General features: G+C 50.4%; 1 protein-coding gene across 2 annotated transcripts; it reads right to left on the reverse strand.

Moving 5' to 3' along the window:
• Positions 1-1,786: 1,786 nt before the first annotated feature.
• Positions 1,787-9,633, reverse strand: LOC134156091 (protein NDRG2-like). Of its 2 annotated transcripts, none has more exons than XM_062603876.1 (4): positions 9,590-9,633; positions 9,452-9,493; positions 4,686-4,791; positions 1,787-1,968 (listed from the first exon to the last, which is right to left on the reverse strand). In XM_062603876.1, the coding sequence occupies exons 2-4, from the start codon at positions 9,485-9,487 to the stop codon at positions 1,802-1,804; spliced, it is 309 nt and encodes a 102-aa protein (XP_062459860.1). In that variant the 5' UTR covers positions 9,488-9,493; positions 9,590-9,633; the 3' UTR covers positions 1,787-1,801. The 2 variants fall into 2 exon arrangements, with proteins under 2 accessions (XP_062459860.1, XP_062459859.1); XM_062603875.1 differs by having other exon boundaries at positions 4,686-4,794; positions 9,590-9,625.
• Positions 9,634-11,566: the final 1,933 nt, after the last annotated feature.

An 11,566-nucleotide genomic window follows, 5' to 3' on the forward strand; every position in this document is an offset into this window, starting at 1 on the left:
GTGGTTAATGGCTCCCATAGGGATCAATGGGGCTCAATGGGGTCATTGGTCAATGGAGCTCAATGGGGCTCAATGGGGTCAATGGGGGTCAATGGAGCTCAATGGGTGTCGATGGGGCTTAATGGGGGTCAATGGGGCTCAATGGGTGTCAATGGGGTCAATGGTGGTGAATGGAGCTCAATGGGTGTCAATGGGGCTTAATGGGGGTTAGTGGGGGTCAATGGGGCTCAATGGGTGTCAATAGGGCTCAATGGTGTCAATAGGGTCAATGGGTGTCAATGGGGCTCAATGGACTCGCATAGGAATCAATGGGGCTCAAGAGGGTCAATGGGCCTCAATGGGGCCAATGGAGCTCAATGGGTGTCAATGGGGCTCAGTGGGGTCATTGGTTGTCAATAGGGTCAATGGGGTTCAATGGGGCTCAATGGAGCTCAATGGGGCTCAGTGGGGTCAATGGGGCTCAAAGGGTGTCAGTGGGGCTCAATGGAGCTCAATGGGTGTCAATGGGGCTCAATGGGGGTCAGTGGGGTCATTAGGGCTCAATGGGGCTCAATGGGTGTCAATGGTGTCAATAGGGTCAATGGGTTTCAATAGGGCTCAATAGGGTCAATAGGTCTCAATGGGGCTCAGTGGGGTCATTGGTTGTCGATAGGGCTCAATGGGGCTCAATGGGTGTCAATAGGGCTCAATGGGGCTCAGTGGGCTCAATGGGTGTCAATGTGGGTCAATGGGGCTCAATGGGGCTCAATGGGTGTCAATAGGGCTCAATGGGGCTCAATGGGTGTCTATAGGGTCAATAGGGTCAATGGGGCTCAATGGGGGTCAATGGGGGTCAATGGAGCTCAATGGGTGTCAATGGAGCTCAATGGGGCTCAATGGGGGTCAATGGGGCTCAATGGGTGTCAATGGGGTCAATGGTGGTGAATGGAGCTCAATGGGTGTCAATGGGGCTTAATGGGGGTTAGTGGGGGTCAATGGGGCTTAATGGGGGTCAGTGGGGGTCAATGGGGCTCAATGGGTGTCAATAGGGCTCAATGGTGTCAATAGGGTCAATGGGTGTCAATGGGGCTCAATGGACTCGCATAGGAATCAATGGGGCTCAAGAGGGTCAATGGGCCTCAATGGGGCCAATGGAGCTCAATGGGTGTCAATGGGGCTCAGTGGGGTCATTGGTTGTCAATAGGGTCAATGGGGTTCAATGGGGCTCAATGGAGCTCAATGGGGCTCAATGGGGTCAATGGAGCTCAATGGGGCTCAATGGAGCTCAATGGGTGTCAATGGGGCTCAATGGGGGTCAGTGGGGTCATTAGGGCTCAATGGGGCTCAATGGGTGTCAATGGTGTCAATAGGGTCAATGGGTTTCAATAGGGCTCAATAGGGTCAATAGGTCTCAATGGGGCTCAGTGGGGTCATTGGTTGTCAATAGGGCTCAATGGGCTCAATGGGGCTCAATGGGTGTCAATAGGGTCAATGGGGCTCAATGGGGGTCAATGGGTGTCAATGGGGCTCAATGGGGCTCAATGGGGCTCAGTGGGGTCATTGGTTGTCAATAGGGCTCAATGGGGCTCAACGGTGTCAATAGGGCTCAATGGGGCTCAATGGTGTCAATAGGGTCAATGGGTGTCAATAGGGCTCAATGGGGCTCAATGGGGCTCAATGGGGCTCAATGGGTGTCAATAGGGTCAATGGGTGTCAATGGGGCTCAATGGGGTTCAATGGGTGTCAATAGGGCTCAATAGGGTCAATGGGTGTCAATAGGGCTCAATGGGGGTCAATGGGTGTCAATGGGTCTCAATGGGGCTCAATGGGGCTCAATGGGTCTCCATGGGTCGCCGTGGGGCACGCACCCGGGGGGGTAGGCCGCCGCCCCCGCCTCCATGCCCGGCGGCTCCAGGTGCAGCACCAGGAAGCTCCGGAGCAGGTCCCGCATCTCCTCGTGCGCGAAGAGGGGCCCGAAACACGAGGAGCCTGGGGGAAAGGGGCGGATGTGGGGCGCTATGGGGCGCTATGGGGTCAATGGGGGGCAATGGGAGTCAATGGGAGTCAATGGGGGGCAATGGGAGTCAATGGGGGGCAATGGGAGCCAATGGGGGGCAATGGGAGTCAATGGGGGCAATGGGAGTCAATGGGAGTCAATGGGAGTCAGTGGGAGTCAATGGGAGTCAATGGGGTCAATGGGGGCAATGGGGGCAATGGGGGCAATGGGAGTCAATGGGGGGCAATGGGGGTCAATGGGAGTCAATGGGGGTCAATGGGGGTCAGTGGGAGTCAATGGGGGGCAATGGGAGTCAATGGGGGTCAATGGGATGCTATGGGGTCAATGGGGGTCAATGGGTGTCAATGGGGGTCAATGGGGGGCAATGGGAGTCAATGGGAGTCAATGGGAGTCAATGGGAGTCAATGGGAGTCAATGGGAGTCAATGGGGGTCAATGGGAGTCAATGGGGGTCAATGGGGGTCAATGGAGTCAATGGGGGTCAATGGGGGTCAATGGGGGTCAATGGAGTCAATGGGGGTCAATGGGATTCAATGGGGGTCAATGGGGGTCAATGGGGGTCAATGGGAGTCAATGGGGGGCAATGGGAGTCAATAGGGGTCAATGGGAGTCAATGGGGGTCAATAGGGGCAATGGGAGTCAATGGGGGGCAATGGGAGTCAATGGGGGGCAATGGGGGGCAATGGGAGTCAAAGGGAGTCAATGGGGGGCAAATGGGTCAATGGGAGTCAATGGGAGTCAATGGGGGTCAATGGGGGTCAATGGGGGCAATGGGAGTCAATGGGGGGCAATGGGGGGCAATGGGGGTCAAGGGGAGTCAAGGGGAGTCAATAGGGGTCAATGGGATGCTATGGGGTCAACGGGGGTCAATGGGAGTCAATGGGGCAATGGGGGGCAATGGGGGTCAATGGGGGTCAATGGGAGTCAATGGGAGTCAATGGGGATCAATGGGAGTCAATGGGGTCAATGGGTGTCAGTGGGGCCAATGGGGCTCAATGGGAGTCAATGGGGCCAGTGGGGGTCAATAGGGTCAATGGGACGCTATGGGTGTCAATGGGGTCAATGGGAGTCAATAGGGTCAATGGGGGTCAATGGGAGTCAATGGGGTACAGTGGGTGACAGTGGGGGTTAATAGGGTCAATGGGACGCTATGGGAGTCAATGGGGGTCAATGGGGGTCAATAGGGTCAATTGGAATCAATAGGACTCAATGGGGGTCAATGGAGTCATAGACTGTCAATGGGGCGCTATGGGTGTCAGTGGGGTCAATGGGGGTCAATGGGGCCAATAGGGTTAACGGGGTGCTATGGGTGTCAATAGGGTTAATGGGAGTCAATGGGCGTCAATGGGGCCAATGGGGGTCAATGGGGTCAATGGGTGTCAATGGGGCACAATGGGTGTCAATGGGGCACAATGGGTGTCAATGGGGCACAATGGGGGTCAGTGGGGTCAATGGGTGTCAATGGGGCACAATGGGTGTCAATAGGGTCAACGGCTCCCTACGGTTGTCAATGGGGCACAGTGGGGGTCAATGGGGCACAGTGGGGCACAATGGGGCTCAATGGGTGTCAATGGGGCTCAACTGGGTCAATGGGGTCAGTGGGTTACAATGGGTCTCAATAGGTGTCAGTGGGACACAATGGGGGCTATGGGGCACAGTGCGTCCTGATAGAGTCAGTGGGGCCTATGGGGCACAATGGGGGTCAGTGGGGGCCAAGTGGTCAATGGGATCTATGGGTCCCTATGGTGTCTCTATGGGTCCCTATGGGGTCTCTATGGTGTCTCTATGGGTCCCTATGGTATCTATGTGTCCCTATGGGTCTATGGGTCTCAATGGGTCCAGATGGGGTCTCTATGGGTCTCTATGGGGGCTCTATGGGGTCCCTATGGGTCTCTATGGGTCTCTATGGGGTTTCTATGGGTCCCTATGAGGTCTGTATAGGTCCCTAGGGGGTCTCTATGGGAACTCTATGGGTCTCTATGGATCTCTATGGGGTCCCTACAGGGTCTCCATGGGTCCCTATGGGGTCTATATGGGTCCCTGTGGGGTCTCTATGGGGTCTCTAGGGGTCCCTATGGGTCTCTATGGGTCTATGAGGTCTCTATGGGTCTCTATGGGATCTCTGTGGGGTCTCTATGGGTCCCTATGGATCTCTATGGGTCTCTATGGGTCTCTATGGGTCTCTATGGAGTCTCTATGGGTCCCTAGGGATCTCTATGGGGTCTCTATGGGTCTCTATGGGTCCCTATGGGTCTCTATGGGTCTCTATGGGTCCCTATGGGGTCTCTATGGGTCTCTATGGGTCCCTATGGGGTCTCTATGGGTCTCTATGGGTCCCTATGGGGTCTCTATGGGTCTCTATGGGTCCCTATGGGTCCCAATGGGGTCTCTATGGGTCCCTATGGGTCTCTATGGGTCCCAATGGGGTCTCTATGGGTCTCTATGGGTCCCAATGGGGTCTCTATGGGTCTCTATGGGTCTCTATGGGGTCTCTCTATGGGGTCTCTATGGGGTCTCTATGGGTCCCTATGGGTCCCTATGGGGTCTCTATGGGGTCCCTATGGGGTCTCTATGGGTCCCAATGGGGTCTCTATGGGTCTCTATGGGTCCCTATGGGTCTCTATGGGGTCCCTATGGCTCTCTGTGGGTCTCTATGGGTCCCTATGGGTCTCTATGGGTCCCGCACTCACTCGTGTGCCCCACATCGGGGAAGGTGAGGATCGCCGGGTGCCCGGGCCGGGGGGTCCCCACCATAGACACGGACACGGGCCCATAGGGGGTCTCCAACAGCGCCCCCTGCTGGTGGGGAGGAACAAAGTGTGTGTGGGGGGGTGAAATGGGGCAGGAAGGGCCCCAAAACCCCCCCAAATGGCCCCAAAAATCCCCCAGAATGGTAAAAAACACCCAAAAAACGCAAAAAATCGACCCAAAATCCATGGAAATCGCACCAAAATCCCCCAGAATGGTAAAAAACACCCTAAAAAGGCAAAAAAAAACCAAAATCCATGGAAATCGCACCAAAATCCCCCAGAATGGTAAAAAACAGCAAAAAAGGGCAAAAAATCGACTCAAAATCCATGAAAATCACCCCAAAATACCCCAGAATGGTAAAAAACACCCAAACAGGGCAAAAAATCGACCCAAAATCCATGGAAATCGCCCCAAAATACCTCAGAATGGTAAAAAACACCCCCAAAACGCAAAAAATCGACCCAAAATCCATGGAAATCGCACCAAAATACCCCAGAATGGTAAAAAACACCCAAAAAGGGCAAAAAATCGACCCAAAATCCCTTAAAATCACCCAAAAATACCCCAGAATGGTAAAAAACACCAAAAAATGGCAAAAAAAAGACCCAAAGTCCATGAAAATCGCCCCAAAATACCCCAGAATGGTAAAAAATAGCCAAAAAGGGCAAAAAATCGACCCAAAATCACTGAAAATCACCCAAAAATACCCCAGAATGGTAAAGAACATCCAAAAAGGGCAAAAAATCAACCCAAACCACCCAAAAACCACAGCAAATCGCCCCCAAAACGCAATAAATCACAGCAAAACTGAGGAGAAACGTGTCAAAAGGGCAAAAAACACCCAAAAAACGGCGAAAAACACCCAAAATCCGTTAAAATGAACCCAAAACAACTTAAAATTCACTCAAAACGCCGAAAATCACCAAAAAATGGCAAAAACCACCAAAAATACCTGGAAATCAGCCCAAAATCACTCAAAACGCCAAAAAAACACCCCAAAATAACTTAAAATTCACTCCAAAATCACTCAAAACACCGAAAACCACAACAAAAAATGGCAAAAAACACCAAAAATCCCCCAAAATCGCCACAAAATCACTCAAAACGCTAAAAAACACCAAAAATAACTGAAAATTCAACCCAAAATTAGTCAAAATGCAAAAAATACCGCCAAAAAATGGCGAAAAACAACCAAAATCACTGAAAATCACCCCCAAAAATCCCCTAACACGAAAAAACACACAAAAAATCCCCCAAAATGGTAAAAAACACCCAAAAAGGGCAAAAAATCGACCCAAACCACCCCAAAATGCCCCAAAACACCCAAAATCAGGGCAAATCGCCCCAAAAATGCAATAAATCACAGCAAAACAGAGGACAAACGCATCAAAACGCCAAAAATCTCCCCAAAAATGGCGAAAACCACCCAAAATCCCTGAAAATCACCCCCAAATCACTCAAAACCCCGAAAACCACCCAAAATAACTTAAAATTCACCCAAAAATCACTCAAAATGCCAAAACCCCACAAAAATGGTGAAAAACTCCCAAATTCCCTGAAAATCACCCAAAAAATCACTCAAAATGCCAAAACCCCACAAAAATGGCGAAAAACTCCCTAAATCCCTGAAAATCACCCCAAACTTACCCAAAACGCCAAAAAAAAAGCAAAAATGGTAAAAAACACCCAAAATCCCTGAAAATCACCCCCAAATCACCCCAAACGCTAAAAATCACGCAAAATTGGTAAAAAATACCCCAAACCACTCAAATTCACCCCAAAAATCCCGTAACACCAAAAACCACACAAAAAATGACAAAAAAACCCTCAAAATTACAAAACCCCTGAAAATCACCCCAAAATTCCCCCAAAGCAGCCTAAAAACGCCCAAAACACCCCAAAAACGCCCCAAAACCACAAAATCCCCCCCCAAAAATCAAAAAACACACAAAATCAGCAAAAATCAACCCCAAAACCCCCCAAAATGCCCCAAAACACCCCAAAACGCTTCCCAACGCCTCAAACCCCGCCCCTTTCCCCCTAAGCCCCTCCCCTTCCGCCGGAAACGCCCCTTTTCTGCCCCAAAATCGCCTTTTTTCGCCCCAAAACGCCCCTGAAACGCCTTTTCTCCCCCAAAAACGCTCTTTTTGACCCCTAAAACCCTATTTTTCACCCCAAAACCCCCGTTTCCAGCCCCAAAATCGCCGTTTCTACCTTCAAACACCCCCTTTCCCCCCCCAAAACCCCCGTTTTTCACCCCAAAACGACCGTTTCCCCCTTAAAACACCCATTTCCCCCCAAAAAAACCGCTCATTTCCACCTTAAACTGCTGATTTTAACCCAAAACGGCTGATTTCCACCTTAAAACGATGTTTTCACCCCCAAAACGCCGTTTTCACCCCCAAAAAACGCTCATTTCCACCTTAAAACGCTGTTTTTCTCCCCAAAACGCCCATTTCCACCTTAAAACGTCCTTTTCCTCCCTTAAAACGCCCATTTCCCCCCCCAAAAACGCTCATTTCCACCTTAAAACGCTGGTTTTAACCCAAAACAGCCGATTTCCACCTTAAAACCGTGGTTTTCTCCCCAAAAAGCCCATTTCCACCTTAAAACGTCCTTTTCCTCCCTTAAAACGCCCATTTCCCCCCCCAAAAACGCTCATTTCCACCTTAAAACGCTGGTTTTAACCCAAAACGGCCGATTTCCACCTTAAAACCGTGTTTTCACTCCCAAAACGCCGTTTTCACCCCCAAAACCGCCCATTTCCACCTTAAAACGATGTTTCCCCCCCCAAAACGCCCATTTCCACCTTAAAACACCATTTTCCTCCCTTAAAACGCCGTTTTCACCCCAAAAACGCTCATTTTCACCTTAAAACGATGTTTTTCTCCCCAAAACACCCATTTCCACCTTAAAACGCTGTTTTCCTCCCTTAAAACGCCCATTTCCCCCCCCAAAACCGCTCATTTCCACCTTAAAACGCTGGTTTTAACCCAAAACGGCCCATTTTCACCTTAAAACCGTGTTTTCACCCCCAAAAACGCCCATTTCCACCTTAAAACGATGTTTTTCTCCCCAAAACGCCCATTTCCACCTTAAAACACCATTTTCCTCCCTTAAAACGCCGTTTTCACCCCAAAAACGCTCATTTCCACCTTAAAACGCTGGTTTTAACCCAAAACGGCCGATTTCCACCTTAAACCCGTGTTTTCACCCGCAAAACGCCGTTTTCACCCCAAAAAACGCTCATTTCCACCTTAAAACGCTGGTTTTAACCCAAAACAGCCGATTTCCACCTTAAAACCGTGTTTTTACCCCCAAAACGCCATATTCACCCCAAAAAAGCTCATTTCCACCTTAAAACGCCGTTTTCACCCCAAAACACCCATTTCCACCTTAAAACTGTGTTTTCACCCCCAAAACGCTGTTTTCACCCCCAAAAACGCTCATTTCCACCTTAAAACGATGTTTTTCTCCCCAAAACGCCCATTTCCACCTTAAAACGCCATTTTCCTCCCTTAAAACGCCCATTTCCCCCCCAAAAACGCTCATTTCCACCTTAAAACACTGTGTTTCTCCCCAAAACACCCATTTCCACCTTAAAACGCTGTTTTTCCTCCCAAAAACGCCGTTTCCCCCCCAAAAAAGCCATTTTCACCCCAAAAAAGTCGTTTTCACCCCCAAACCCCTCCATTTTAACCCCAAAACGGCCGTTTCTCCCCCCAAACCCGTCATTTTGACCCCAAAAACGCCGTTTCCCTCCCCAAAACCACCATTTCCCCCCCAAAACGTTATTTTCACCCCAAAAACGCCGTTTCCCCCCCCCCCGAAACGGCATTTCCCCCTAAAACACGTCATTTCCCTGTCCAAAAACCACCATTTTCCCCCAAAACCACCATTTTCACCCCAAAAACGTCATTTCCCTCCCCAAAACGCCTTTTTCCTTCCAAAAACCACCATTTTCACACCAAAAACGTCATTTCCCTCCCCAAAAACGTCATTTCCGCCCCAAAACCACCATTTCCCCCCCAAAAAACGCCGTTTTCACCCCAAAACCGCCGTTTCCGCCCCAAAAACGTCATTTCCGCCCCACAAACGCCGTTTCCCCCCCCAAAAAACGCCGTTTTCACCCCAAAACCGCCGTTTTCCTCCCCAAAACGTCATTTCCGGCCCCAAAACCCACCATTTCCCCCCCAAAAACGCCGTTTTCACCCCAAAACCACCGTTTTACCCCAAGAAACGTCATTTCCGGCCCCAAAACCACCATTTCCCCCCCCAAAAACGCCGTTTTCACCCCAAAACCACCGTTTCCGCCCCAAAAACGTCATTTCCGCCCCACAAACGCCGTTTCCCCTCCCAAAACCACCATTTCCCTCCCAAAAAACGCTGTTTTCACCCCAAAACCGCCGTTTCCCCCAAATATCGTCATTTCCGCCCCCAAAACACCTCATTTTCACCCCAAAACTGTCGTTTCCCCCAAAAATCGTCATTTCCCCCCCAAAACGCCTTTTTTACCCCAAAAACGCCGTTTCCCCCCCCAAACCACCATTTCCTCCCCAAAACGTCACTTCCTGTCCCAAAACCACCATTTTTTCCCCAAAAACATCATTTCCTGCCCCAACCCCACCATTTCCCCCTCCAAGACGTCATTTCCGCACCCAAAACCCCCCTTTTTCACCCCAAAACCAACCCCCCCCCCCTTTACCTTGCCCTCCATGGGGGGGGGCGCGGCCTCCATCATTGAGCGCTATGGGGCGGGGGGGGGGGTTATTATGGGATGGACCCCACGTGACCCCACGTGACCCCACGTGACCCGGGGGGGGGTGACCCCCATGGCCGGTACCTGCCACCTTCAGGTGCCTTTGGCCCTCTGAGGCCCCGCCCCCTCCATAGGCTCCGCCCCCTGGGCTCGCAAAGGCTCATGGGAGGGGCTATAAATAACCCCACCCACTCCATTGCCATATATGGTAAAGGGAAAAGGGGGGGGTGGAGTGGAACGGACCAATCAGGGGTGGCGGGTTAGGAAAGGCTTTAATCAATGGGGGGGGGGGGAATGGCGTGGGAACGGCGGGGGGATCACGTGGGAATGGCGTGGGAATGACGTCAGAATGACATGGGAATGATGTGGGAATAACATGGGAAGAACATGGGAATGACATGGGAAGAACATGGGAAGGACACAGGAATGACATGGGAATGACACGGGAAGAACATGGGAATGTCATAGGAAGGACATGGGAATGACATGGGAATGACACGGGAATGACATGGGAAGGACATGGGAAGGACATGGGAAGGACATGGGAATGTCACGGGAAGAACATGGGAATGACACGGGAAGGACATGGGAAGAACATGGGATTCTCATGGGAATAACCTGGGAATGACACGGGAGTAACATGGGAAGAACATGGGAATGACATGGGATAACATGGGATGACATGGGATAACATGGGAATGGCACGGGAAGAATGTGGGAATGTCATAGGAATGACATGGGAAGAACATGGGAATGATGTGGGAATAACATGGGAAGGACATAGGAATGGCATGGGAAGAACATGGGAATGACATGGGATTCTCATGGGAATAACATTGGAATGACATGGGAATGGCATGGGAAGAACATGGGAATGTCGTGGGATTGTCATGGGAATAACATGGGAATGTCATGGGAATGACACGGGAAGAACATGGGAGTAACATGGGAAGAACATGGGAATGGCACGGGAAGAACATGGGAGTAACATGGGAAGAACATGGGAATGGCACGGGAAGAATGTGGGAATGTCATAGGAATGACATGGGAATGGCATGGGAATGACGTGGGAATGACATGGGAAGAACATGGGAATGACATGGGAAGGACATGGGATTCTCATGGGAATAACATGGGAATGGCATGGGAAGGACATGGGAGTAACATGGGAATGACACAGGAATAACATGGGATTCTCATGGGATTCTCATGGGAATGACACAGGAAGAACATGGGAGTAACATAGGAAGAACATGGGAATGGCATGGGGATGACGTGGGAATGACATGGGAAGAACGTGGGAAGGACACAGGAATGACATGGGAATGACACGGGAAGAACATGGGAATGTCATAGGAAGAACATGGGAATGACATGGGAATGACACGGGAATGACATGGGAAGGACACGGGAATGACATGGGAAGGACACGGGAATAACATGGGAAGAACATGGGAATGACATGGGAGTGGCATGGGAAGAACATGGGAATGTCGTGGGATTCTCATGGGAATAACATGGGAATGACATGGGAATGACACAGGAAGAACATGGGATTCTCATGGGAAGAACATGGGAATGACATGGGAATGGCACGGGAAGAATGTGGCAATGTCATAGGAATGACATGGGAATGGCATGGGAATGACACGGGAAGAACATGGGAATGACATGGGAATGTCATAGGAAGAAAATGGGAATCTCATGGGAATAACATGCGAATGACATGGGAATAACATGGGAATGGCACAGGAATGTCATGGGAATGTCATGGGAATGTCATGGGAATATCACAAGAATAACACTGGATCTTCACAGGAAGTACATGGGATTGTCATGGCAATAATGGGCTTCTCAGGGGAAGAACATGGGAGTAACATGGGAAGAACATGGAATCAACATGGGATTAACATGGGAATGACATGGGAGTAACATGGGAAGAACATGGGAATGACATAGGAATGGCATAGGAATGACACAAGAATGACATGGGAAGAACATGGAATCAACATGGGATTAACATAGAATCAACATGGGAAGAACATAGGAATAACATGGGAT

The sequence above is a fragment of the Pezoporus occidentalis genome, unplaced genomic scaffold (assembly GCF_034315485.1).
Source record: "Pezoporus occidentalis ecotype Australia unplaced genomic scaffold, CSIRO_AGI_Poc_V1 ctg819, whole genome shotgun sequence".
Lineage (NCBI taxonomy): Eukaryota > Metazoa > Chordata > Aves > Psittaciformes > Psittacidae > Pezoporus > Pezoporus occidentalis.

Excerpts from the sequence above, each read along its gene's own strand:
- LOC134156091 (XM_062603875.1), bottom strand. The coding sequence starts at position 9,487 with ATGATGGAGGCCGCGCCCCCCCCCATGGAGGGCAAG. Across the intron at positions 4,795-9,451 it reads CCCCCCCCATGGAGGGCAAG|CAGGGGGCGCTGTTGGAGAC; the intron begins GTAAAGGGGGGG and ends CCTCCCCACCAG. Across the intron at positions 1,969-4,685 it reads CCCCGATGTGGGGCACACGA|GCTCCTCGTGTTTCGGGCCC; the intron begins GTGAGTGCGGGA and ends CCTTTCCCCCAG.